We start from the raw sequence: 27,698 nt of genomic DNA on the forward strand, positions 1-27,698 counted from the left end.
CAGGGGGTGTATTTATGTGTGACAGAAATATGCATGTTTGCATATATGAGACAGAGAAAGGACTGGGGTTGTGCATATCCAGGGTGTGGAGGAGAGAGCATAAGGCATGTGTGGATCAGAGGTGTGGTGGGTGCAGAAGTGAGAGGTCAGGGCAGGTATCAGAGAGAAGGGTACAGCTGTGTGCTCTTGGATCTGAGATGTATGTGTGTATCAACATGGGGGCAGGCAGTGGCTGAACACGGCATGGGCAAATGCCCATGCATTCCCCCAGCCCCTAACCCTGCAGAGCTGGTGGGGGACACTCCTTGATTTTACCCCTCCCCACCCACCAGCCGGTTTTAGCTTCTGTGGCTACAGCAGAAGGGAGAGCCCCCACCTTGCACCTTGCCTAGCACCTGGCTTTGGCTTGGACTGCCTAGGTGTGACACGAGAGCAGGACCCTCCCCCGCTGCCCCACGATGGAGCCATTCCCCCCCACCATTCTATTTTCTGCTGGTGGGTGAGGGCTGGGAGCTCTGCTTATTATTTTTGCAGAGTGAGCACAGATGCCTGAGCCAGATCAGGGTCCCTCTGTGACTCCCCACTCCCCCCCCAGTGCAGCCACACTCCTGCCCCCCTCCGCATGCACACACATTCCGGGGTAGTGCTCCGCTGTCTGTCTCTCTCCCAGCCCGACTTGCCCCCGATCCCTGTGTTCCATTGTTCAGCCTGAGCGCAGCTATCTTGTTCATCTTGTCAGGAGTCTCATTTTGCAGCGAATAGGCAGATCTGTAGATTTGGAGTTGAGGGGTTTTTTTTGTGGGTTTTTATTTTTTTTATTTTTATTTTTTTTGAGTACAGAGTGACAGATGGCGAGTCCTCCTTCCCCTGAGAGACAAATCTCCCTGAATGCAGGCGCATGTCAATCACTGGCTCTCATGTGATAGCTCCTGCGGATGACGTGCCAACCATATGGCATTGGCATCAGAGCTGGTACCCCTTTGCTTGGAGATGCCACACTCTCCTCCTTTTGGATAGCACACTGAAGGAGGCTGTAGCACCTTAAGGAGCATTGCCTTACTCCCAGAAGATGCTGCGAACAATGAAATAAGAATTCCTCCAGTTAGCTTTGAAGGTAAGTTATGTAAGAAGTGCAGGGGGGTGGGGGGGGCAATAGAAACTTGAATGGATAAAAAGCAACTTCCATGTTGATTTTTCCCCCCCTCTCTCCTCCACAACGGGCGTATTTTTTTTGAGTTCGGCTTTTTTCTTTTTTCTTTTTTCCGGGGGCCGAAGCTACCTAAATCTTCCCCATCGAGGATAATAGCTCTTAAATTTAAAATATAGCGAATAAACTCTCTTCCAGCTGTGATCCCAGTAAGGGAGGGGGTGGGAGAATAGATCTATTTATTTACACATTTAGGGTGAAACAAAGATGAGCCTAAGATTTTTTTTTTTAAGGAAAAAATGGGGGGACACAGCTTAAAAATCAGAAGACTCGAGCTTTAATTTTTGCGGGTTTTTTTTTTAATCGCGCGCGTACACACACACGCACACACTCACACACACACTTACACACACACACACACACACACACAAAGACAGAGCTAAGGAAATTGACAGGAGACCCCGCTATTCAGTCGCCGCGCTCCAGTTAAAGATTCTCGCAGGGAGATTATCTTGCAAAAATACGCCGAGATGTCTCTGCTCGTTGTAGCCGGAGGTAAATCTGACCAGGATGCAAAGTCAGTAGTTTTAAGAAGCACGTTCCTGTACCTGGTATGGCCGCGATCCAGGGTGGGGGGGTTGGATATTTTTAATCCATTTGTGGTTTTTTTAGAGGGATGGGGGGAAAAAACCCGGGGAAGCGGATGTATTTGTATTGATTTTATTTTTAGTGCCAGCCTTGGAGGGGGCTTGATCTTAAACCGCAGCTGGAGTGTGAATTACGTCTCGCTGCATAACAGCTAGAGAGGGGGAATATGTGGGGTGTGAGGAAAAAAGGAAGGTCAGGAAATGCCAGCCCGGGGAGCAGCTGGGGCCGATCCTCATGCTCTGGGAGGAAGACGGCAAAGTTACTCCTTCTGCTCCAGAGCTGATCGCCTGTTTCAAGGTGCGGGAAGGGGCTGGGGGTGGGAAGGGAGGGAAATCGGGTCTGGTTTTAGCCTCCCGGAAGGAAAAGTTGAAGAGCTGAAAGCGCCTTTTTGCATGGCTTGGGCCGCGAGAGAAAGGCTCCGAAACTGAGAGCGGGGGAGAGGCGCAGGCGGCGCGGGGAAGTCTCCCCCGGCGCCTGAAGGCGAGGGATGAAACTGCCCAGGCACCGAGTGTCGAAACTGACACCCCCGTGGTTCGGACACGAGGGGAGGAAACCCCGCTCCACCATCGCCCTCTCCCCCCACCAAAAAAACAAAAAAAACCCAGACCCGCGGAAAGATGTAGGGAGCCGGTAACCAATGCTCCCCGACCTGCCCGTGCTGCCAGGCGCGGCGGCGCCGGCCGCGTCAGGAGGCGATGGGAAAGCCAATTAATTTTAATCACACTTTTAAACGACTCGATTGGTTTTACGAGGAAAAAACAATCTCTTTCCCATTCTGCCCCGCGTTGTGCCCTCTGCCACCCCCTCCCCCCGCTTCCTCCCCGCACAAAGCGCCCAGGGGCTGGGGCGGGGGCGCCTCTCATATTCAAAAAGGAAAGGACCCGACCGCTGGTTTTGGCGAAGGTGCCGGGCGGGGGAGCCAGGGTAGGTTGGGATCGGGGCCTCGGGCTGACAGATCCGCCCGGACGGCGATCACCGCAGGCTTCCCCCCACCCCGGCCCACCTGTGACAATGTCTGTCTTTTTTTCCCTCCTCCCTCCCCAAATTTAATTTCCTCATGATTTGATCGCGCCGAGCAAGAAGGAGCAAGCGGGTGCGGGTGCGGGTACCGGACCGGCACGTCCCAGGCTCCTGGAAACTGAGGAGGGCGATGGAGCTGCCTGTAGCCAGGACCAGGGGCGGGGAGGGGGGGAGTGCGGAGGGTGGGCCAAAAAAATAAATAAATAAAGAGAGAGAGAAAGAGAGAGAGAGAAAAGGGGGATCATACCTCTGCCTTTTGCTTCCCTCCCCTCCCCCACCCCCACTCCCCCTCTCCAGCCATCATGTTGACGAGACTGTTCAGCGAGCCCAGCTTGATCCCCGAGGTGCAGAAATTCTCCAGTTGGGCCGACGACTGCGAAGACGATGAGAGGCCCGAGAAAGAGGAGCGCAAAGGTAAAAGCTGCCCCCTCCAGGAGGAGCAGACGGAGGGGTCCCTGGGCGAAAACAAAGAGGAAGGCGACATAGGAGGCGACGAGGAGGAGGAGGAAGAGGAAGAGGAAGGCCTGGAGGAGGCCGAAGGCGATCGGCCCAAGAAACGCGGGCCTAAAAAGCGCAAGATGACCAAGGCCAGGCTGGAGCGCTCCAAACTGCGACGCCAGAAAGCCAACGCGCGGGAGCGCAACCGCATGCACGACCTGAACGCGGCGCTGGACAACCTGCGCAAGGTCGTGCCCTGCTACTCCAAGACTCAGAAACTGTCCAAAATCGAGACGCTCCGGCTGGCTAAGAACTACATCTGGGCTCTCTCCGAGATCCTGCGCTCGGGCAAGCGGCCAGACCTGGTCTCCTACGTGCAGACTTTGTGCAAAGGCTTGTCCCAACCCACCACCAACTTGGTGGCCGGCTGCCTCCAGCTCAACTCGCGGAATTTTCTCACGGAGCAGGGCCAGGAGGCCGGGAGGTATCACGGGCCCAACTCTTCCTTTGCCATGCACCCTTACACCTACCAGTGCTCGCGGCTGTCCGGCGCGCAGTGTCAGTCCAGCACCATGGCCAGCTCCCATGCCCTGAGGACACACGCGTACTGCGCCACCTATGAGACCCTGTACGGGAACGCGTCTCCAGACTACAACAGCTCTGAGTACGACGGCCCCCTGAGCCCTCCACTGTGCATTAATGGCAATTTTTCCCTCAAGCAAGACTCTTCCCCGGATCACGAGAAAAATTACCACTACTCTATGCACTACTCGGCCCTCCCCAGCTCCCGCCCTTCCGGCCACAACTTGGTCTTTGGCTCCTCGGGGATGCGCGGTGGAGTCCACTCCGAGAACATCTTGCCTTACGATATGCATCTCCACCACGAGCGAGGCCCCATGTACGAGGAGCTCAACGCGTTTTTCCATAATTAACACCCCCGCCACCGTGGGCTCTGAAATCCCCTTCCCCTCCCCTCTTCCACTGCACATAGTACCCCCCACCCCCAGCCCACTCCCATTCTGTTCTAGGTTTTAAATGTTCCTTCTTCTTCTTCTTCTTCTTCTTCTCCCCCACTCCCAGAACTGTGGAAGTACGATGTTAGGTGTCTCCCTGTAACACACACACGCACGCACGCACGCACGCACGCACAACCCCCCAATCTAGACCGTGCTAAGTCTATCTGTGAACTTGTCACCCCATTAATTTGTCAACCCCCGGAGAGGATCAGAACAGAACAGTGTATACATGGAAGAAAAACAAAACAAAAATTACTTTGGTGCAATATATATATATATATAATGTATTTTTATGATGATGATGATGATTATTAAAAAAAAAGAAAAAAAAAAGCTAGCCTTCAGGTTTCCAGTGGATTGAAATATCGTTTATTGGGGCCACGTGGAAAGAAAGTTTTAGGGCGAAAAAATTGGAGAATTATCAAGCCCAATTGATTTTGATTCCCCCCAACCTTTCCTCCCCCCCAGACAGGGTGAAAGGTTTACAGTAAACCAGTCTACAGCTATATATATCTATGGGAGAAAGGAAGCAAACTTGCTCTTCGACTGAAGGGTCTCTTTTGGCCACACATCAAAGTAAATTCCTAACAATGCCAGATCATTTTTATTCCTTGTGTTTCTCTCTCTCTCTCACTCTTTCTCTCTCTCTCTCTCTCGCTCTTTCTCTCCAAATTCAAAATGCCTTTAGAAAGGGGCAGCTCAGAAGGGGGCGTTCTCTATTCTTTCCAACGATTAAATAAAATAAAATAAGACTAAGGGGGAAAAAATATCCCATGGAAGTGTAATTAAAAAAAAAATGTTTGCAACTTCAAATCAGCCTTTCAATGCAGTAAGAACTCTTAGAAGCAATAAAGAGGCAAACAGAAGATTAATATATATCTATATATATATCTATGCAAGTAGGTACTGAACTAGAAAAGGAAACCATTAAAAGAATCCCGATGGACCAAGCGACTTGTTGGAAAAAAAAAAGGTGCACTTTTTGATTTGAAGGGAACTGAATGGCGAGGTTCCTTTCGTTATTAACAATCAGTGACTTCAGCTTTTTGGACACCCTTGTAACCACGAGTAACTTATTTTCCAAATTGTGTGTCATACTGTTTTTTACCTGTTTTAAAAACTTTAAAAAAGGAAAAAAAAGATTTTTATGAAATGGCAAAAATGTTTTGTTATGCATGGGTAGGAGCGAAAAAAAATGCAAATATGCAAATTATAAAGGTGGTGTGAAGAGAGCACTTAATATGCTATATATTTTAGTTGGCTATTTTTCCTATAATGAGTACTCTTTAAGTTATTTCTTTATGTAATGCATTTTGGGGGAAGAAGGGGAAAACATTTGTGTAATGAATACACCCGTATAAAAATATGACATTCAGTCCCAAACTGCTATATCCTGGTATATTTTTTGTGCATTGTTCGAATTTGTTTCCTTGTTATTTATTCCAATTTTAATGCATTATTTAAATCAGGAGACATTGTAAAAAAAAAATATTTTTAAACCTGCCTACATCACCTTTAAACATACCAGCATTTTTAAATAAAGGGAGGAAAAGAATTTCTGATAAATGTTTTAAAAAAAGAAAAAGTTTTACAAAAAAATTAATAAAACAACTGTAGCAAAGGTGAAAATGTCTATCAGACACCAGAAGTGCTTTTTGTGTTTCTGTTCAATTTAATTAAAATTAATAAATATTTATGTCAAATGATATGCAAAAGTTAAAAAAAAAAGACAGTTTCTTACACGGATGTAATTTTTTTTTAAATCAGAGTTGTTTTTGCTGTGATGATTTGCACAAAGTTTCTTGGTTTCACCTCCACCCCAAGTCAACGTGCATTTTAGACTGCATCAAAAATGAAAAGAAAAGAAAAAAAGAAAAGAAAAAGAAAAAGAAAAAAATAGATTTGAAAACCTTAACCCTGGCATCTCATTTTTGTTTTCCCTTAAATGTCTCTGACGCTATTTTTCAAGAGTGAAATCCAGGAAGTGCTGGCGATAGAAAACAAAACAGACATGCTAAGAAACTTATCAGAAATTAGCAAAGTGTGGGGGAGGGCGGGGGGGCTTACAATCGAGACAGATCGTCTTTGAAGTAAATAACTAACTAATAAACACACTGCATGCATCGGTATATTTAAAAAAAAGAGAGAGAGTAACATCTCCATTCCCCCTCCAAAATAACCCCCCTAAACTCGCATTCAGTTGGATATTTTAAGTATTCCTCCAAGTGGAAATTTCCACCAGAACTGAAATCTGATGTGAAATGCACCAGGATACTCATTTGACGCGCTAAGAGCAGCAGTCAGTTGTGATTTGATTCAAAAGTGTAATTAACAAGCGTCCTAAGACGACAATTAATAAATATTAAATGTTGACTCTGTCATGTTTGCTAGTTTACTTGCAGTGCTCCTGCTAAATATATCTCCACGAGACCCCATTCTTTCAGCCAGAGAGAACTCTCCCAGCACTTTTTTTGGAAGGAGTGGGGCAATTGGAAACTTCACGAGGGCTCCACTCCAGGCAGCCTCACATGTCTTCAAGGCATCTTGGAGCTTGACAACATGCTTAAATATACGGAGGGAGACTTGGGGAAGAGCAGCATTAGATTGGACAAAGCGTAATGCAGTTTTCTTGTCCTGTGTAGATGGCATCTCCTTGGAACCTCTGCAACAGGATCTTCTTTTTTTCCACCCCTCCTCCCCTTCCTTCTCTCCCGCTGCACTTCAGCTCAGGTCAGAAGCAAAATCTCTGCCAGCACGAGATTCAATCCGGACCGGGCTCGCCCCGCTTAAATAGGGATGGATCTAGCTGTGTGGTAAAGTGAGGAGCTCGGGGGTTCCAGCTGAACAGAAGCAGAGAGTTTAAATAGAACTATGATGATGATGAGTAGCATTATTTCAAATCAAAAAGCAGCCCTGATGCACAATCTCTCACCTTCCATCCGCGTAAGAGCCTCACCTCCAATGCATCCACGCAAGCTAAGGGGATCCTGGGAACTTGGTCCACAAGCCGCCAGGCTCTGATCCAGCCAGGCGCTGGAGGCAGACAGAGCCCGCAGGAACCAAGCGATGCCCCTCCCCCCCTTCTCCCCTGCCTCCACAGGGGAGCCCCCCGGCAGCTTGGCCGGAGCCGGGAGCTGTCCAGGGCCCGTGGTGCTGAACGACGAGCAGGAGCCCGGCGCGGGGAGGCCGCGCTTGGAGCGGGGGGCAGAGTCGCCTCCTCCTCGCCCTTCCGCCAGCTCCCAGCGGCTGGGCATCCCGGCTCCACCTGGGATCGTCCGTCCCTCCCGCCGTCTGCTCGGCGTGGGAAGCCCGGATCTCTCGGGAGCACAGAAGGGAAGGGGGGGGAGGGCAACCAAGGCTCAAGGAGGGCTCAGGACGAGCAAGGCTTGGAGCCAGTAGCCTCCAGGCCCAGCTGATCCCCGGATGTCCTGCCCTTCCCTCCCCCAAAAATGTCTCAGGCTGGGTTGGCAGAGGGCAGAAGACTCCCGCGGGAGCCAGGTTGACCTGAGCAAAGCCCCATGCCCAAGAGAGCCGCCCCTCAAGGTGCCTCAGGCCTCTCCCAGGGCTCAGAGGCACGGGCGCATTGGGCTTGGGCCCAGCAGCTCTTCCCGGAGCTTGGCCCAAGGGAGATGACCAAGTGCTTGGGCGGGGGGAGGGAGACAGATCAAGGGACCAGCCTAGTACACGGCGCGGAGCTGCTGGGCACAGGAACACCCGCGGGTTACTGGAGGCTTAGGTGCAGCCGGGAGAGGCTGCCCGGGTTCTTGGCTGTCACCCAGCGTGGGGGGCTCCGGCGCCGGGCAGGATCGCAGCAGGGCTCAGGCGCTGCGCGGGTACAACCTCAGCCAGGCGCCGTCTGTCCGCGCTGCCCCGCACCAGGGAACCCGTGCAGCCTCGGCCCGCCTGGCCAGCCTTGGGTTCGGGCTGGGAAAGGCAAGGCCGGAACACGCCCTTTGCAGGGGGGCTTAACTGGGGAGGGGGCTGTATGGACACACACACACTGCCTCCCCTGCCACGGGCCTTCCTTAGGGCCTCGAAGCCAGCAGGCACTGCCCACTCGCTGCCAGCATGATCCTCACACCCCCGCCGCTGCAGCTCCAACACGGTAGCGGACATCCCCGTCCTCTCCCCGGGGCGCTCCCCAGCCCGGATCCCACACGATCTCACGCTCTGCCCTGTGCAGGACAACGCAGAGCCCCTATGAGGGGCAGCGCCGGGGCTGTGCGTCTGCAGGCTGCATCTAGTCCCACAGCTCGGGCCGAGATGGCTCAGGTCGGGGGGCTCGCAGAGAGTCCCGGGCTGGGTGATCTCGAGGCGCCGGCATGGGCAGGAAGGGTACTGGTGTGCGTGCAGGTGCAGGGGACGGAGAAGCCGGAGCTGCACAGAAAGGAGGGAGAAAAATGGCTGAGTAAAGGGGAAGAGGTCAGGGGGGTGGAAGTGGAGGTCACCAACTGGCAACCCCCAGGGAGAGCCGGGCTGGGTGCAGCCTGCCCAGGGAAAGACGCTTCCGCAGTTTCCACTTCTGTGTTGTTCCTTGTTGGCAGGAGATGCTGGAGAACCAGAACCGCCCTCCATCGCTTCCTACAGAGGCGCCTTTAGAGCCCTGCTTTGTAAGGATCCGGGAGGGGGGGAAGCTCTGAAGTCTACTAGACCCAGGCATTTCGCAGGCGATCCAGGGGCCAGAAAGATTTTAACCCGAGTTCAAAATATCCCGGTTTTAGAGGGAGGCTGCGTCCAAACCCGCTTTAAGTCACTTGCCAAACAGAGAGATCAACGTGGCTAAAAGGAGAACCAAGCCTCCCTCCCACCGCCCAAGGCCAAGTCCGGCTCCGGCACTAGGGGCCCAGCAACCCTTCCTGCCCCGGCCCCTGCCTCCATTAACCCGTTCACCACCAGGAATAAATTAACCTTGCTCCACCGCAGCAAAGGCCCCTCGCTTTCCTGCCGACTTTTGGCTTCGAGATCCGGAGGGAAAGGATGGCTCTGAAGTTGGGAACTTTTCCCGGAAGAGGAGCTCATTTCAGGGGCTCGGGGAAGAAACGAGGGGGTGGAAGGGGGGGGGATTTCGCTTCCCCCCCAGCAAAGCCAAGCTGGATCGGTCCTGAGGAGCCAGGTGGCAGACACATGTAACGTGGGTTTTAACCCGGAATTCCCTTCCAGATCCCGCAGCTTATCCTTCGCGGCACCCGCCACACAGCGGAGCTCCCAGGCTTAGGCTTTTATTTCCCCTTCCTTGTCCCGAAGGGCAAAGACTTTTCTCCCATTATATATGCATATATGTGTGCATGAACATATATACATGTATATATGTGTGTGTGTGTGTGTGTAGTGAGGTGTGTGTGCATACACACATACATATATATAATACACACGCATATATACACATATATACCTATACCTATATATTTGCTGTTTTCCAGAAAGGAAAAGTCGGGGTTTGGGTTGGTTTGCTGCTATTTGCTTTGCTAAGACTTTCCTCCGAAAAATCCAGGCTGTTCCCTGTCTCCAGCACGGAGCCGGGCAGGGCGATCTCAGCCGGCCGAAGCGCATCTGCAGCCTCGTGCGAAACCGGATCCCCCTGGAATCCTTCAGGAGCTGAAATGGGATCAGAGACCCTGCCCCTCGGCTGTGCCCGCCCTCAGCTTGACCAGAGCCGCGGGCTCACTCGGCGAGTTCAGTTCGGCTGAACGATCGCCGGGGAGCGCGGGTTTCTGCTCGCCCCGCCGCGATGCCTCCTTCGCAGTCTACAGGGGCAGTCCCCGCAAAAGGCTGGATGTCAGAGGTGCTGGCGGGGGTGCTGGAGAGAGGAAAATAAAAACCAAAGCAACTAGATACAGAGTTTGGGGGATAACGGCAGCTCCGGATTAACAAAATTCTCCCGAGCAACAGCCTGAGCCGGCGCCTGCAACCCCAAAGTTTTGCTCGCTCCCAGAGCTCCTTTGCAGAGGGCCGGGCTAGCGGGATCGCGGGCTTGGCAGCTTCCCTTGAAAGCCACGATCAACTCAGATCGCCTCCCCCCAAGTTACAGGCAAAAGAGGAGGCTGCAAAGGTGTTTCAGGCTCCCCCCCCCTTTTATACGTATGTATACATGTGTATATGTGTGTGTGTACACTCACATACATATATGTAAACATGGGTGTGTATACACACGTACATACATATGTATATATATATATATATACAGATATTTATATATATACACACGCATGTATATATATGTATATATATGTGTGTATATAAATACATACACACATATGCATACACACACACATATATATATACACGCACGTGGGCGTGTGTGTGTATATAAATATATGCATAGACATATACATATATATATACAGACGCATATACGTATACGTGTGTGTATATAAATACATATACACACATATACATACAGACATACATATATACTTATACACATACACACACACATATATTAAACGATCTCAGGGAAAAACCCTCCCAGATCCCATTATTTAAGGGGTGAAGCGAGCTGGCTGGAATACCCCGGATCCCCCATCAGCCCGAGCAGGAGCATTGATTCCGCAGTGGTAAAAAAAAAAGAGAGAGAGAAAGAGCCTCTCTCTTTCGGGATTATAATGCCAGGCGCTAGCCCGTGCCAACTGCCAGGCAAGGGGCACTGCAGGGAAGAGGTTAGCCAGCTACACTGATTCGAGGACATCTGTTCATTATAGAGCAGTTTTAAAGGGAAAGGCCCCCAGGATCATGGGCAGCAGAGGCTGAGCGCGGGCGCGCCGTGGCACTTGCTGCGCGGCGAGGCCCCTCTCCGGACCTGAGGAATGGCCCGGGAGCGAGGAGGCCGAGCCTGGAGCCCCTGGGGCAGCACCGGGGATGGGCAGGGGCGGGGGCCTGGCTGCAGGCGCGGCTATTTAGAGGTCATTTCCCTCCCCGGCGCTGCTCCCCGCCTCCCAGCCCTGGGAGAGAGCGACTTCTCTCTCCTTTCTTAAAATTAGAGACTTTTGACGCTCCCCCGAGCCAGCTCCGCGGGCATCCGCTGGCCAGGGAAGCTTATTTCAAACGCTCTCTACAGAGCTGTTATTGTTCCCTCCTCTGCTGGCTGCCAGAAAGGACAAGAAGCGCTTAAAAGTGTCACCTTGCTCTGATTGGAAACTGGGGTTAAGCTGGTGGCAACCGACTAAATTCTCAGGGTGCGAGTGCGTGGGGCAAAAACCCACCCAGGGCACACAGAGAGCCCTGGAGGGAAAAATGGGGAGAGAAGAGTGGGCTAGGGAGAGAGATCTAGAGAGGTGTGTGATGGAGAGAGATTGATGAGAGCAGACAGACAGGCAGACAGTCTGGGTTCATCTGCTTTGGCACCGAGGCTTTCCAAACTAGGAAAGAAATGGAAGCGCTCCCCCCCCGCAAAAAAAAACCCAGTCCCGAGTTAGCCCTGTTGTTATGTTTAATGGGAGATGTATCCCCCCCCCAAAAAATCACCTCCCTCCCCTCCTCGCAGTGACTATTTTCACCCCGTTATTGGAGAAGCACAATCTCAACTCCTTGCCAAGTAATCACCAGGGGTAAGAAATACCAGCTGGTCCCCTCTGGACTAGATCATTTTTTAAAGTTATCCCCTCACCGTACCCCTAATTCTTGTCTAAAAAAGCGGCGCCAGCCAACGAGAACAGTAAATCGCCCCCTCCCCCCTTCCCTCCCCCCTTCCATGACAAAAAAGAAGCGAATGTAAACACTCCTGAATGCCAACCTCCTGCCACCCTGTGCCACTGGCTAGTGCCAGCCAAAGAGGGGGAGGGTGGGAGGAGTCATTGCTTCAGTTTAAATTTCATGGCATCTGTTCATTATTATACAGTGTGGATTTTTATATGGACAGCTAAATTAAAGACAGATTTCTGCCAAAATCGCAGATACCATAAAAAAATGATGATACAGGACCTGGTAGCTTTGCACTGAACAAAAAAAATTAATACCCCTAGAATTTTCCTAGTAAGGGAGGACTTTTTTTTAATTGTCTGGTGCAGAGAGTCCTGGGTGAGGTGTCATTGGAGTTCAGTGTGTGTAATGTATACGTGTGTGTGTCTGTATGTCTATATCTATATATATGTGTGTGTATATATCTATATATACCTGTGTGTGCGTGTATTTCTAAGATGATAGCTTTAGACGTTTCGGAGATCTCGCTACAGTGCTGTAGAAAGAAGGGACCGATCCCTGGAAGAAGGAGACAGTCTCCCAGGTCCCCTGCTCAGATCGCTGTAAATTATTGTTCTTTACGATCACGTACCCAGAGAGTCTCCAAATTCATCAAAATGTAAGATCCGGCCTTAGAAATGCAGGGAGGGAGGATGGAATTTTTTTTTAAGGTGAAAAACTTTAATTAAAAAAAAAAATCCATCAGAGGAGTCGGGCTGGATTCGGTTCCAGGCGTTTTTAAATGAAAAAGAAAAGGAAATAAAAAGCCCCTTCGGTGGGTTTCAGTCTCGCCCGGATTCCAGGCTGGAGGGTGGCGGTCCGGGGTGGGGGGGTGTAGATTGGTTTTCTTGCCCCTTAAATAGGACGAAATGTCTGTCTCTCCCCCCAGCCCACCCCCCGCCCCCTTCCCCCAGTTCCAATCTGACAGGATTCATATCAAAAGAGTTAAAACAGGGACATCTGTGCCTAGAATTACTGTGAATATCAAAACCTGCCAATGACTGTTGGCATGAACCGAGTAACAAATGCCTGATACTCCGGAATGCTGAGCAGTTTGGCAGCACGCGAGCTCCGAGTCCGAAATACCCATCTCCATAGGCGCCCTCACCCTGGACCCAGTTGAAACTCCCAACCCCCACTCCTTTCTCACCCCCCGGCAATCCGCCACGCCGCCGCTGCGGGCAGTGCCAAGCCCCTGCCCGGGCACGGGGCTGCAACATGCCTCGCCCAGCCTCCCCCGAGGGTCCCTTTCCAAAGCAACTTGACCAACAAATTCAGTGCACAGATGCCAGCGCCAGGAAGGGTCAAGTGACGAGAGGCTGGTTCATTTCCAAGGTGGGTTGTTCACCTGGCTCTGAGGAGGCAGGCGGGATGGGGGCAGGGGTGAAGGAGCCAAGCTGAAATGATTACTTCTTCAACTGTGTCGTGGCCAAAACGCTAAGGACATGAATGACACATGCGTGCAAACAAGCGCCCAAAGCAGCCATGGGGGCAGGAGGGGGAGAAGACACCCCACCACCACCACCCAACACACACACAATGCCCAGGACAGCCCCACACTTTGCACCCAGGGATTGCACATCACCGGGCTCCAGGGGCACACAGGCTAACTTCACTTCCTGTGGGCATCCAGATCTCTAGCTGAACAGAATAGCGCAGGCAACGCGTTTGGACAAGAAGGGGAAACACCCCCCTCCCCATACATAGCCTTTTCTTACTAGATTATTTAGGGGAGAACAGAGTGAGTGCTACACGTGCTTGCCTGAAATCAGTTTTGTAGCGAGTGTACTGACATTCCTAGGACGTGGAAGTACAGACAGGGATGTTTCCCTGTTTCTGTTTATCCCCACACTATGTGCCTGTGCCCATACCATATAGCTAGATCAGTTATTTCACCCACACATGTATAATAGACACATCCTTCACACACTTTATCTATGGGCTATAAATACAATACATTCCCTCAAGATAATACAGTATAATGCCATACATACATATGCAAGATAGTATAATACAATGTAGTATCATGCCATAGCATGTAACACAGTGTAATACAACGTAATACATGTCATATAATGTAGTATGATACAATGTATCGTGTAATATAACATAAAAGAGCATAATACAATGTAGTATAATATAGCATAATACAATGCATCATGTCAGATAATATAGTACAATACAATGTAGCATAATGTAACGTATTATACTATATTATATTACAATGCATGTGTAGGATAATACAATACAACACAATGTAGCATCATGCAATGTAGTATAATACAGTATAATACAATACATCATGTAATACAATACAGTACAACACAATGTAGCATCATGTAATACAATATACTATAATGCAATGTAATTATATTATATTATATCATATATTATATTAATATACCTTGCATTATTTTTCTAGATGGATATATTTTGTATTCAGGTACATGTATAATTTATTGCCCAGCTAATACACACGCCCTCATGTTACCCATTTATGCAATGCACGAACATTTTATTTTATGTTACCTACGTCTATAATTTCCTACCAACGTACATAACATACACACAGCGTGTACCTATGGATTCTAGAGGTGTATACAGCCACTGCCCCCCTGATATCTGCATCTATAATTGATGACACACCATACACCTCCCTCAGTCTCTCATTTCCACGCTATTTCTACCCAAGGCATATTGCTCGTCCAGATATGGGCGCCCGCAGAACACAGACAGCAATCATTATCGCACATATAGCACACGCACGCACATGCATGTGTCCACATAATAGGTACCACTAACTACGAAACGTGTGCATGGGGATAGGCAGATAGATTGACAAGCGTGTGTTTGCACTCTGGGCCAGACCAACTAGAGTGAATCCGGCGTCCCACTCACCCCCAGCTGGGGACCCTCCCTACCAGGCAGGTACAGAAGGAGCTGCCTGCTCTGTGCCCACCACCACCACCCTTCTTCCCCGGGGGCTCTTGTTCTCCGCCTAATCCCCCTTCCTCTCCCAAACCCGTAGCATATGCGTGGCTCCCACAGCCCCTACCCCTGTGCCCTTCCACCTCCACTTACTTCCTATACACCCCCTTCCCTCCCCCCCCCCACTTTTCTCCCTCCTGCCCTGGTCTCCTTCCCCCTCTCGCTCCTCTCTAAAGCCACATTTGGATTCGAGACTGGCCGGGCTCGGTTTTCTGCCAGCCAAAAAAGCAGGCTGCTTTTCGCCAAGAAAATGAAGCTTCGCTCCAGGGGGAGATCAGTGCCACTCAGTACCCAGTGCCAGCTGGGGGGCGGGGGGGCCCGGGTCCGAGGAGGAGTCTCGCGTGCATCTAAAATTCCAGGACATCTGTTCACTATATAAGTAAGATACCGCTCTTGTTAAAGGCACTGACGTTCCCGAATAAGCATTCAGCCCTTGTCAATAGCTCCGGGAGAGGTTTCTAAAGGGGAGGTGGGGGTGAGGATGAGGAAAGATTTCCCCGATTTCTGGATCCCCCCCATACACACAGCTAGGATCTGGGCTAAGAGCCTGGCAGATCTCTGGATCGAAATCGGAGGAGCGAGAGGAAGGGAGGACACACACACACACTCACGCGCACAGACACGCGCACGAACCATTGTGCTACACGAGGAAGTCGAGCGCTTTCGTTAAGGATGCAGGTCTCTTTCCCAAGCTGGCAAAGGGTTTTGGCAAGGTTGCCACAAAAGGTTAGAGGACGAGGCTTTCAGTGGAAGCCAGAATCAATTAGTCGGTGGCCCTGTTATTACCAGTTTAATTTGGATAAAGGCTTAAACACACACACAAAAAAAGCTACTGACTGTTGCATCTGAAGAAGCAGCACAGCTGGGGGGCGGAGGGGCAGAGGCAGCAGGCAGACGGCTGATCCCAAACCGGAGGGGAGAGGAAGGGGAAAAGGACCGGGGAGGGAAATACCCCAGGATAATTAGAAAAGATGTCTTTTTTTTCTTTACAGAGGAGTCCAGAGCTCTGGGAGTCACAGAGAAAAACCCACGGGAACAACCGAGTGGGAAAGAAACAAAGCAGTTTCGACCCCGGCTCTTCTCGTGGGTCCCTCTATCCCCCTTTATCCTTTGTAGGATGTTATTTAACGCCTGTAGATTTAAGTCCTACCCCAGGTAAGAAAGCCGAGGAGGAAGGTGTATTCTCGGGCTCCACGGTGCAGGCTGACAGCGAGTAGCGAGTGCCAGGAAGATCAAAGCGTCAGCAAACCCATTTTCAAGGATCCCTCCCGCTTCACAGCTCTCTTGAAATTTGTGGGGTGTCACTGCCAAGATGATCCTGTCTTGGACAAGGATCCGGGGCGGTCTGAGGGCACCGATCCCCCAGCGGGATGGCATATGTGGAAGGATCTTTTCAAGGGAGTGCTGGTGTTATTTATGCGCCGCTTGAGCCTTTCGAGGCTGGGGGTGTGCTAAAAAATCAGTGGTAATATCACAAGCTCCAGGGGTTTGTGCATGCGGGGGGTGGCGGGGGGGATTCCTGCTTCCTGGCATCAGATGCGAGGGGAGTCGGGCTCCGCGGGTCGGGGCAGCCTCGGCCACCCTGTGCCGGCAGGGGAGACAAGCGCCCTCGGAGCCCAGCACGGGAGCAAGACCGCTGCCTTAGCAAAATCCTACTCCCCACCCCCCAAAATATACCGCCCCCCCACTTTGTTGCCTGAGTCGGGAGCGGGCAGGACTCGGGAAAGAGCTCGGCGGTGGCTTTCTTTTTAGCAAAACACAATTCAAGCAAAATACCGCAGAATAATAAATCTCCCCCCCCCAAATCGTTTGTTGGTTAGAAACCGGGGATGCTTCTCAGGGGTTGAGATCCCGCGCGGCCTTGGTCCCCGTGCGACCCACCAGATGCCAGGGCAGGAAGGGCCCCGATCCTGCCAGCACCCCCTGGCTGGCTGGCTGGCACCCCACCCCCCGGGCCCGGGGAAGCGCCGCGCCTTGTACCGGCGTAGGGTACCAGGATCGGGCACGGGGCGGGTCGTCAGGACCAGGAGGCCGCCCCCCCTGGAGAGCCTGGGCCCCAGCGCGACCTGGGCAGGCTGGAGCCGGGCCCGCACGTTTCTGTGCGCGGTAATTAGGGCAGGATTCAATTATTCCCGGCTCTTCCCTAGCGCTGGGCTCTCGTCTCCCTGGCCAGGCGTGCTCCAAGAGCAGGTGCTTCCCACCTGATCAGCTGTCCCAAGGCAGCCGTGCAAAGGCTGGGAAGCGGCCCCTTGCTGCTCCAGGCGGCCTAGGATCTTCTGCCGGCCCGGGAGGAGCTGGATTTTTTAAAGCTACAGGAGAAAACTGAACCCGTCCTTGCCCTGCCCAAGGAGGCGAGTTTCCGCCCCGCAGAGGAGACCTGGGAAGGCATCTTGCCCCCCCCCCCCCCCCCTTGAGGGGCTGCAACCTTTTACCTTTAAATACACTCTCTGTGGTTTAAAATGCACCGAGCTACTGACTCGCACAGCAGCCTCCGTTCTCTGGCAGGGCACCAGCAGATGCAAACTGTGGGGCCTGACTCAGAGCTCCTCTGTCCTGCTTTCCTGGAGATAAAGGCTAGAGTGCCTGTAGCTACCCCTTGGTAAACCCCTCTTTGGGGGCTGTGCAGTGCCTGGCAGGTCAAGTTGCCTGGCTGTGGTCTCTGGGAACCAGAGTAGGCAACTCTGACCCCCCTGCAAATGAATAGTGGCAGCTCCCTCCCTGCAGCTTTATGCCAGCTGCAGAGGTGCCTGACTTTGGGGCACTGTTCCCATGCCATCTATCCTGCAGAGCAAAATGTAGCAACCTTTGTGGTGCTCCCAGGCCACCCCTGGGGTAGAGGCATGATGTTTGTTGATCACACCCCAACAGTAGAGCAAAGATCCCCTCAGCCCCCAGTCCAGGCTGGCAAACTGGGTCCCTCCTCCCCATAGGTACCCTCCAACCAGCCTGGTGTTGGGATCTGTTCCCAGAGGGATGAGAGCCTGCAGGATCTTCTCATGCATGGCCAGGCTTCCAGTTTTATCAGTCCCCTTTTCTTTTTCTTTTTTCTTTTTTTTTTTTTGGTGGCAGTCGTTGCAGATTTCATATGGGAAATGTCCATTTTGTTGCCACTTAAAAGCTGATTTACTGCTCCGTGTCACCAGCCTTAGCTTGGCCTGCATTCCTCCCATAATATGCCCATTTCTCTTGGCAGCTCAGGGATGGCCGGGCTTGGTGGAGGTCTGTATTCAATAAAAGTATCTCCACCTCCCCCCTTTTTTTCTCTCTCCCTCTCCCTCTCCCTCTCCCTCCCAAGTGACTCTAAGCAGCCTGTTCTTCATGCTGGTACTCACAGCTGTAACCCATCTGCTTTGATTGAATATTGACAGTGATGAGACAGGAGCTCTGTTTGATATATCCTGCATGCCTTGTGCTGACTGCGGCAGGACGGAAGAGCCTTGATGATCCTCACAATTAGTTTATAAGTCTCACATCTCTCTCTGCCTGCAAAGGTGACTGGCTGGACCCTGCACAGAGGAAAATATGAATGAGCTCCCTCATGTCCTCCACCCAAGTTTCTTAGCATCAGCAGGCAAGATCCCCTGCAAGAGAGGGAGGCAGAGGCAGATGCACACACAGAAAAATCCTAGCCCCCTTTTAAAAACTGACAGGTGGGCCTGACACAGGTGGATGGGTTTGTAGGCACAAGTGCTTAGGCAGAGGGATAGAATGCAGGAGGCTTACAGGGAGGGGAGCTGGCGGCATCTCAGACAGCCACACACACTAGTCCTGCCCCCCCCCATCTCCCCTCGGAGGTTGTGATGAGCAAGATCAAGGCCAGCCGATGCCAAGGCTTGGAGCCTTGAGAGGGCTGGGGCTGGCTGGAGCCAGGCCCGGTGGAGGCTGGTGACATTTGGAAGGCAAGGAGAGGAAACTGACATGCCAAAGGGCCTATGATGTGAGAGATCAAGCAGTGCTTGACTCCTCGCCACTTCCCCCGGTGATTTGGGGCCTATCCCAGCCATGGGGGTCTGGAGAAGGGACCCCCTCTCCCCTGCCATGGATTATTTTAGCTCTGGCAGAAGGGAAGCAAGTGGGACTGCTCACAAGCATGAAAGCCTGCAGGATAGGGGGTTTTAAAGTGGGGGGGAGAGGTTTACAGGGGAAGGGAATAGAGTTATGGGAAGATATTCACCCAAGGGTAGAAGCCCATGGGAAGAAGATGGTGGGGGCTCCATCTCCCTTACAGTCTTGTGGAAACACCTGGAGTCTTGACACATGCCAAGGCTGTAGGTGGGGAGCAGGCTGCTTTGGTGTCCTCCTCACTCCAAGATCTGAAGCATCCTCTTTCCCTGGGGACAGAAGAGCAGGGCCATGGCTACTCATCAGGAAGCAGCCCCTGGAAGCCCCTTTCTGCAAGGGAGATTGAGAGAGAAGGAGATACCCCTTGATCCAAAGAGCTCACAACCCCCATACCCTGTGATAGAGCCATGCAGGCAGCCCTCTACCCTGGTGATCCTGGAGGGAGCAGAGCTTCCTCTATATGGACCCAAATGCAAGATGGGTAGGAGGGCACTGTTATTTTTTTGCCTCTGCCAGATTACATGCCCTGATCCCCCTCCCTCTCAGTCCTCTGTGATGGGGGCTAGAGGCTGCCTGATGGACCCACTACTAGAGGACCCATGCCACCAACCATGTGATACAAGGAGGGTGGATAGGGATTTTGGCTTGTCCCTCCTCACCTGGACCCCTACCTGCTTCACAATGATTTACAAGGGCTGACAGGTATCTGCATGGGGTAGTCTAGGCCTGATACAAGCTGGTGGAAGATCCCAGGCCAATTACTAATGGCCACAGGTACACCTGCCAGCACATTCAACACCAGTAAGTGCCTCTACTGAGTAATTTCAGTGAAAGGGCTGGGAAGCAAATGGACACAGGGGGCAATCCTCAAGTCCAACCTCTTGCCCTCAAGCCTGACCCTCTGGCTCTAGGGTGGAGCAGCATTTAGGCAGCCCAGTCTCCCATGGCCTGGACTGTCCCTACTCCAGGGTAGACCGCAGCCCTCTGGGTTCCCAGGCTGTGTCTAGCCAGAGCCAGAGCTCACACAATGGCATGTAGGTCTCTCAAGTACATTTTAATGGCAGCAGCATGGCACTGAACACCACTGCTCCCCTCCTTTCCCTGTAGCAAGTCAGGGTGCTATGCCTTGCAGTTGATTGTGTGACTGGGTTAATTATGCAGTTTTGGTAATAGGTGACATGGGAATTTGTATAGTGGTTTGGGTAGGGGTGATCCTGCCTCAGGCAGGGAGCTGGAATAGGTTACCTCTGGAGGTCCCTTCCAACCCTGCTTCTCTATGATTCTGTGTGCTCTTGAAGGGAACTGACCCCACAATGTGGCCCAGAGATTTTAAGGCCAAATGGGCCCATTCTGATCCAATCCAGCCTCTCACGCAATATGCTGGGGATCCTGTACTGAGTCCAACCACACATGAGTAAGCAAGGTGTAGAAAGACACGCACTCTTTTTTTGAAGACTCCAGGTGAGAGACAATTCACTCCAGCCCTCTTTCTTGCAGCAACGACCTTACCAGGTAAGACTGTGCCCCTGTGTGAAATCTGCTGCTTTCACATTCCAGCTAGCTGATCTCCTCCTGGCTGCACCTGCCAGACTGAGGAGCCCTTTAAAATCCTCTCTTCTCCCCACCAGGGCATGTAAAAACCATAACAAAATTCCCCCTTAACCTCCTCTTTCATAAGTGACACAGATTGATCTCCTTCTCTCACACAACAGGGCATTCTCCAGACCACAAATCATTTCAGTAGCTCTTCTCTGCCCCTCTCCTGCTGGCCTCTGAGAGCCGTAACCCAAGCGAATCTAGTCTAGACAAGGCCCAAATTAGCAAAATTCAGGGACTATTTGTCATGCAGCTCACTGCAGAGCCAGGGAGGAACTCATGGCTCTCGTGGCTGTTCAAGTACAGGGAGAGGCCCAGACTCCATCTTTCACACAAGTTCTGATCTGAAGTTTGCTACTCTAAGCTGGTGGCAGACACAGGGCTGGAACCTCAGCTGGTGCCCATCAGGGACACCACTGGAGCTCTGCTGATCAGCACCACCTGAGGATACATCAGGACCACCGCCCCCCCCTCCACCCAGCTCTAGCTAAAGTCAGTACATCAGCCTGGTGATGCCTGGAATGTTTCTGTTTGACTTGCAAGTGTTGAATCCTACTGCTCCTGCTAAAATCAACAGCAATAAAGGCCAATTGCTAAAATAAAGAGGAAGAATCCCTCCTGGCTTGTTACTGGAAATGCACCGATGTCATCAGTAACACCAAACAATCACATTCCAAATGGTACGTTCAAGTATTATTAATGCTCAGCCCCCATCCACACACGCGCGCGTGCGCACACACGCATGCACACACTTCATTGACTCCTTCCCTTGCACTAGGCAAGTGCTGGAGTTTCCCCATGTCCTGGTAATGTATTGCTCCCAGCAGTGTCTTGGTCCCTGAAGCTCTGGGAGCACAATGCCAGTGTTAACAGCTGGAAGAACAGTCTGGAATTCCAACTCTAATCCGGGAAGCAGGGCAGAACGGGGGCGTTCAATCAGCCCGGCATTAGCAGCCTTTGTGTGTTATTAACAAACTGCGGTGCTGCCGCCAAGGGTGCACATGCTAGACAGGCTCCTTATGATTTCAATTTCACTAGAAGCCCTATTAGGACCCAATTTCTCTCTCCTGTGATGGGCAGATCTTGAGCAAACCAACCTCACAAACAATACTGGGGTGGCCAAGGCAGTAGAAGGGCAGAGCAGGGTGCTCTGGGATACTCCTCTCTGCTCCAATGCTGACCTGTTTTTTGAGCTCAGTGAAGTCAATTTCCTCCCCACTCCCCCAGGAACTAAAGAAAGAGGGTCAGATTTCAGGGGGGTGGATCCCATCTAGTGAGACACCCACAGGGGTAGGAATGGAAGCTGGTGTGACTGGACAAATGAAACCTGTCACCCTCCATGCTCAGCAAAGACCCCCCACTCTTTCCAGGTTGTGCTGGAGACTGGGATGGCCTCAAGGTTGAGTTGAAGGCAGGATATTCCTGATGTGAGAGTGACCCATCTTGAGGCCATCTCCACGTGCCCTCAGAGCTCCTTATGGGAAACAGGACTCAGTGCCTACCTGCACTAGAGACGGTGCCTGCAATCCCCCTTGCTGGGAAGGTTTGACCAGCTGGCCTAGCCAGTCTTGAGGGCACCCTTCACTGCTGTAACCCAGAAGCTGGGTCTATATTTTAGAAAGGGGCTTGAGGCTCTGGAGGCCTCAGCAGAAGCAATTTGAAGGGGTCAGGCTGTTTTTCTGGAGGGGCTCAAGGCTTCAGGAAGATCAGAGTCCTGGGAGATGACTCTTCACAAAACCAGACCTGACTAATATTACTGGACCCTTCTGCAGGCTTCAGTTGTGCATCCTCTGGAAGCACTGAGGGGGAGTCATGATCATTTAGTCCTCTCATGAGGAACTGAAGACCAGGCCCCAGGGGTGAGGTCAGGGTTGAGACAGGCTGGGGTCCCTTGATGAGGGAACAGGGAGGGGCTACAGTGTATCCAAGCCTAGGCAAGGCCCGGGAGCTCTTGTCTTCCTGTCCCAAGGGTAAACCTGCTCCCTGAGCCCCTCTCCCTCCTCTGCCGGGGGTTCTTCCTGCATCAGCTGGGTCCAGACAACAGCTCTGAGGAGTGAGCCCCCGTATGCTTGGTTCAAGAGCCTGCCAGGCCAGGAGGTGGGAAAGCTGCATCCCTGCTCGGAGCAGGCTGTACCACGCTGCATCTCTGGGAGTTGCATGGCAGTGTTAACAGCTGTTATTTCAGCTCTAATCCTGCTAATATGGCAGCAGTAGCACCAACCTAGAGAGCGGAGGAAAGATGCCTTTGTGTACGGTGCCTGTGTGTGCGTGAAAGAGAGAGAGAGAAAGAAAGCAAGATCAAGATAGGGTTCTTGCTCAAAAATTGGTGGCAGAAATTATTCTCTCCCTTGCGCCCCCCGCCCAGCACTTCCCTGCTATTTTTCTAGGCAATCTTTGGAAAGAAGGAGAGAAGGAAGAAATCAGGGAAGGGAAACATGGCCACTCCCAGATCTCTGGTAGGAGATGAAGGTAATTCTGGTCCAAGCAAGATCACAGGTCCAGCTGGCAAATGGAGGGGTTCCCTGACTTTTCCCCCATCAGCTATATGTGACTTTGGCTGAACTGAGATCCAGGCAGGGTTCAAAAGAGGGACTTCACAGGAGGGAGGTCTGCAGAGCTGGGCAAGGGGAGGCCTGAAGCTTTTGTACCCAGGGTGCTTTTCTGGAAATGACTCTTGGAAAATGGGGAGGGATGAGCTGCGGTATCCAGTGCAGGGAGTGCACCCCAATGATGGAAGGGAAGCTCTGTCCAGATTCCCCATTTTCTGCCACTGCTTGTACCTCTACAGCATTTGGAGCACACAAGCAGTTGGGGATCCCTGATCTGGACTGAGCTTGGCTGTCAGGAGGACCTGGGGGCCCACAGAGATGATTTCTTGGGGCCCAAGACAGAGATTTACTGATTTCTGAGCTCATCTCTCAGTGTTGGTTTCCATGCCAATAGGACTCGGAAGGCGCTGACTTCAGTGATTTCAGACTTGACCTTACAGGACAAATGGCGGGGGGGGGGTAATTGATTTCAGACAAACGCCAGAGTGAATGGAGTCTCATCTCATGGGAAGTGGATGAGTGAGCCCATTGGTTTCAGAATGGCTTTCAGAGGACATGGGAGGAGTCAGTTGCTGGGAGTCATAGGAGGGCTACAGACTTACCTCTCATGAGCTGTTAGTCTGTTGCTCTTGTGCCAATACAGAAGATTTGTCCAGGGAAGCAGAGGGGATAAAACACTAGGCAAGTCACTGGGAAGTGGGCCTCTCTCTTCTCCCAGGAGGCTCAACAGTCAGGGGCCTTAAGGCCGCCTGTGCTCTTGTCTGCCAGAGGAGACATAGTTAAACTGGTGCCTAGAGTTGTGGAAGAGCCCAGGGTTTGTTGAAGGGGAATGGTTTAGGCAGAAAGCTGTCTTGTGCTGAGTCACTGCCTTACCAATGTGGTGCCTGGTTTATGTTCAGCTTGGCACAGCAACAGCAACCGGGATGTGTGTGATCTTCTTAGCAATCCAGTTACCCTGCTGTAAGCTCAAAAAGCAGCTGTATGGCAATGGGGGTGTCTCATCCCTCTCTTGCTCATCTCACCCAAAGGAAAGAGTCACTCCCTTCCCTAGGACCTTCTGCTCCTACAGAGACTCCAGGGAGGAGTTGAGAACCTTTCACAAAGGATCAGGGAGTCCTTTCATCACTCAGTAGGGCCAAGGTTAGATGGTGGGGAAGGGAGTAGCCAAGGAGAGAGTGGCTGTGCTTGGCTGGGCAAATATGTGGACAGCAGTGGAAGCCAGCAGGAGCTTGTTCTGGATTGGTTACAGAGACAGACGAGAAGCTGGTGGGGATCAGGAGCAACAAAATTTTCCATCCTGAATGAAATGAGGGTTTGGTCCACCATCCCTCGGAGAACAGTTTGAGCCTATCCACCTCCCTCTCTGTCCCATGGACAGGGAACCATATGAGAGTAGAACAGGGACCATCATAGAACTGGGGAAGACTAGAGGCTTCCAGGACACCCTGACATGAGGGAGGAGAAAGATCGCCAGGTTGGCCTGTGATAGGGGTCTTGGCTTTGCCTGGGCTCTAAAAGGACATTTATGGAACCCAGGGTCTCATCAACTCCTCAGAGAGGAGAGGATTGCGAAGGAAACCCTGTGGGGGTAGCATTATCTCTGCCTGGCTCCTGAGGTGGGTGGCAGGCCCAGGGCCACCCTCAGAGGATGCTAAGTTCACCTCCAGCTCTTCCTGACTTCAAATCCTTCAGGGAGCTCCATACTGCCGCCACCTGCTCAGATGGAGAGAACTTGTGATAGGGGATGGGCTGCTTCTCACTACATGTTCATCCAGCATTTAGCACAAACGCAGTGGGTCTTGGCAAAGGTTATGCATGCCAGCGGATCACTGGTAATTCATCAGCGTTTTTCCACTCTTTAGAGGCCTCAGTTCTGCAAGGTCCCTGAGAGGGCTCACTGGTCCTGTGTCATGAAGTAAGCCAGAGCCATGCACTGTAACCCAACCCCAGATCTGAGCTGCTTCACTCCAGCCCTGCCATCCTGCAGCTCACCCAGGCTGGCAGCTGATGGTGCTCAGACAATTCCAGTGGCCCAGCCCTTTTGCGCACTTCTAATTAAATTTTACTTGACTATAAATCTTTTTTGTTAAATGTAATTGAAAAACACACCTTTGGAATCACCGAATTAACCCATCATCCTCTTTATTAGAGTAATTAAGCCATTCTAAAGTTAGCGCCAGTCAGATAGGCTGGAATGTTGCATAATCCCGGCAAAGCAAACAAACTCAGAGCAAAACTAATTACATTTAGAACAGCTGTGATAATAATCCTAATTCAACCCATTTGGTGCCTAAATTCCAGCGATTCAGCTTGTGAAAGGGAGGGGGAAGGAAGCATAGTAGGTGTCAGCCTTTGCAAGATCAAGGCGGACATTGGGATTATATATCTGTGGCTTCAAAGTCTGGAGGGACATAGGGGTCAGAGTTGTTACTTTCCCCAGGTACAAAGGGGTTGGAAATCCAGCCAGTCGATAGCTCCCCTAGCTGCTGGAGGAGTCTTTGCCCCTTTCCTGGGCCCTGGTGTTTGGGGGAGATGGCTGGGAATAAAGAGATGTGGCCCAAGGATGGCTGTCCCCTGGTGGCTCCTTAAGGCGTGTATCAGCCCCAGCATTGTTAGAGTAGCCCTGAGGCTGCTCTAAACTATGCCAAGAACTGAGCTGGCTTTGAACAGGATGCAGCAGCAGGGAGGTACAACTCCACACAGGCAGTCCTAATGTAGGCAGCTGATAACCTGTCCCATTGTGTTCAGAAAAGACACACCAAGGATTAAAACCAACAGAGCAGTGAAGAAGGTATAAAAGGGGGTTAGGAACAAGCAAGAGTCAGAGGGACAGGGACAGTGATAGCGACAGCTTGAAGGCTGAAAGTTGGGAGCCCCTGTTGGAGCATTAGGCTTCAAATGCAGACACCCATGGAGATGGAAGGCAGTAGCAAAGGAGTTGCGCGGGGGGACACGTACACTGGGTTCCACTTGATCTCATGCACTTGCTAATGGCCTGTAAGGAGTGAGAAAGACTAGAGCAGGGGTAGGCAACCCCCAGCACAGGTGCCAAAGTGTGGCACTCAAAGACATTTTGCTTGGCACGCATGTCTCTGGGTGAATGGCAGGGAAGTGGCCAGGGCTGTATGGCCACAACAAGGATCAGGCCCTTTGTGGCTCCCTTGCCATCCTCCCCTGACACACCAACATCTTACAAGCTGAAGCTGTGGGTGTTCTTGGCATTCTGCCCAAAAATGCTGCCAGCCCCTGGACTAGAGCATGCTGGAGAACCTTGCAACAGCCACATTCAAGGTGTTTGTGCACAAAGCACTTTCCATGTGAGAGCTTCCCCAGCTTTGGTGTGTCTTGTCCTAGGCCACACAAGAGGGATTACATACCCAGACCTAGACCTCTGAGTGGCCCCCTGCAGGTTCTTCTGACCCCTGTGGCTGCCCTGTGAGTTCACAGAGAAGTGACTTTGGAGCATCCAAAATCTACCAGGATTCATTTCTCTTCAAGGGGCTCCAGCCCTGCAGGGGTGGGGTCCAGGAAGCAGTTTCCTTGCCCATAGCAGGAACGACAGTGGTATTTATTTGCATTTTTGTATATGTAAATGAGGTACCTTGCATTCCCGGCCATCATTGTGGAGGCAGCACATCATGGAATGAATTCTTAGCTGGCACTTGGAAGGGACCTGGAGGGCAACAGAGGTGCCCATGCTAAGAACTAATTGAAGGATCCACAAATGAAGGGATGAAGGCTGCAGTGCTTGGTGGAGAAGGAGGAAGTCTGGATTTCATCCTGGCTTAGCCATGTAAACTTGTCTCTGCTCCCTGCCTCAGTTTCCCCATCTGTATAATGGAGACATTTTTAATATAGGTACATAGTTATTCTTGATATCGTAGTAATACTCTGAGCTCACACCTGGAACTGGCACCCTTATTGCACCAAGTAGTGCAAGGGCATAGAGTGAGCACCAATGCCTGCCTCAGACAGCTGCCAGGTTCAACAGCCCAGACACATACAGGGAGAGAGGGGAAACTGAGGCACAATGAGGTGATGGAACATGCCCAAGCTCACGCAGCACAGAACCCAGATGTTCTGAGCTCCAGCCCCAGATCATACCCACTAGTGATGCCTCCTTCAGCCTGGCATCAAACTGGTGTGGCTCCCATTGACATAGCAGCAGCAATGCCTCCTTACAGTACTGCTGGGCTTGAGACAGTCCCACCCTGGGCACCATCTATGCCCTGGCAGAAGCCCTGGATACTACTATGCTCCCCATCTCCCAATTCCAGAACTCAGTGTTTGCTCATAGCTATGGCTGCCGATAGATCCACAGTCTCCCAGGACTGTTCCAAGGTGATGCACTGTTCCCTTTCTCTTCATTAGCATTACTGACTGGCTGCACAATGCCTAGGCCGAGGAGTCAATTTGGGTTGATTACTCAATCCAGGCAGTGTTCCAGGATTATAGGGGAAAGTATGAACGGAGTAGACCTGGCATCTTGGAAAGCAACCTTGAGCTGTGGCTCAGTGACAGGCTGCACACAATTCACCCCCCTCACAGAATATCCTGGGC

General features: G+C 51.7%; 2 protein-coding genes across 3 annotated transcripts in view; one reads left to right on the top strand and one right to left on the bottom strand.

Annotated features, from left to right (window-relative positions):
• The first annotated feature begins 891 nt into the window (after positions 1 to 891).
• Positions 892 to 5,793, top strand: NEUROD2 (neuronal differentiation 2). Its single transcript, XM_090041203.1, has 2 exons — positions 892 to 1,114; positions 3,113 to 5,793. Exon 2 carries the CDS (start codon positions 3,118 to 3,120, stop codon positions 4,183 to 4,185), a length of 1,068 nt encoding a protein of 355 aa, XP_089897329.1. The 5' UTR covers positions 892 to 1,114; positions 3,113 to 3,117; the 3' UTR covers positions 4,186 to 5,793.
• A 9,275-nt stretch (positions 5,794 to 15,068) lies between these two features.
• CDK12 (cyclin dependent kinase 12) overlaps positions 15,069 to 27,698 on the bottom strand; it is a 122,305-nt gene continuing 109,675 nt past the window's right edge. Inside the window, exons 16-18 of one of the 2 annotated variants that reach the window (XR_016441961.1) lie at positions 26,740 to 26,968; positions 19,106 to 19,262; positions 15,069 to 18,437 (exon numbers count right to left, since the gene is read on the bottom strand). The gene's annotated coding sequence lies outside the window, so the exon portion shown is untranslated. Of the gene's footprint in view, positions 18,438 to 19,105; positions 19,263 to 19,290; positions 26,969 to 27,698 lie in introns of those variants that run through there. The other variant, XR_016441960.1, reaches the window with a different exon arrangement.

The sequence above is a fragment of the Crocodylus siamensis genome, chromosome 4 (genome assembly GCF_052110815.1).
Source record: "Crocodylus siamensis isolate JL-2025a chromosome 4, ASM5211081v1, whole genome shotgun sequence".
Lineage (NCBI taxonomy): Eukaryota > Metazoa > Chordata > Crocodylia > Crocodylidae > Crocodylus > Crocodylus siamensis.

Excerpts from the sequence above, each read along its gene's own strand:
- NEUROD2 (XM_090041203.1), top strand. The coding sequence starts at position 3,118 with ATGTTGACGAGACTGTTCAGCGAGCCCAGCTTGATCCCCGAGGTGCAG.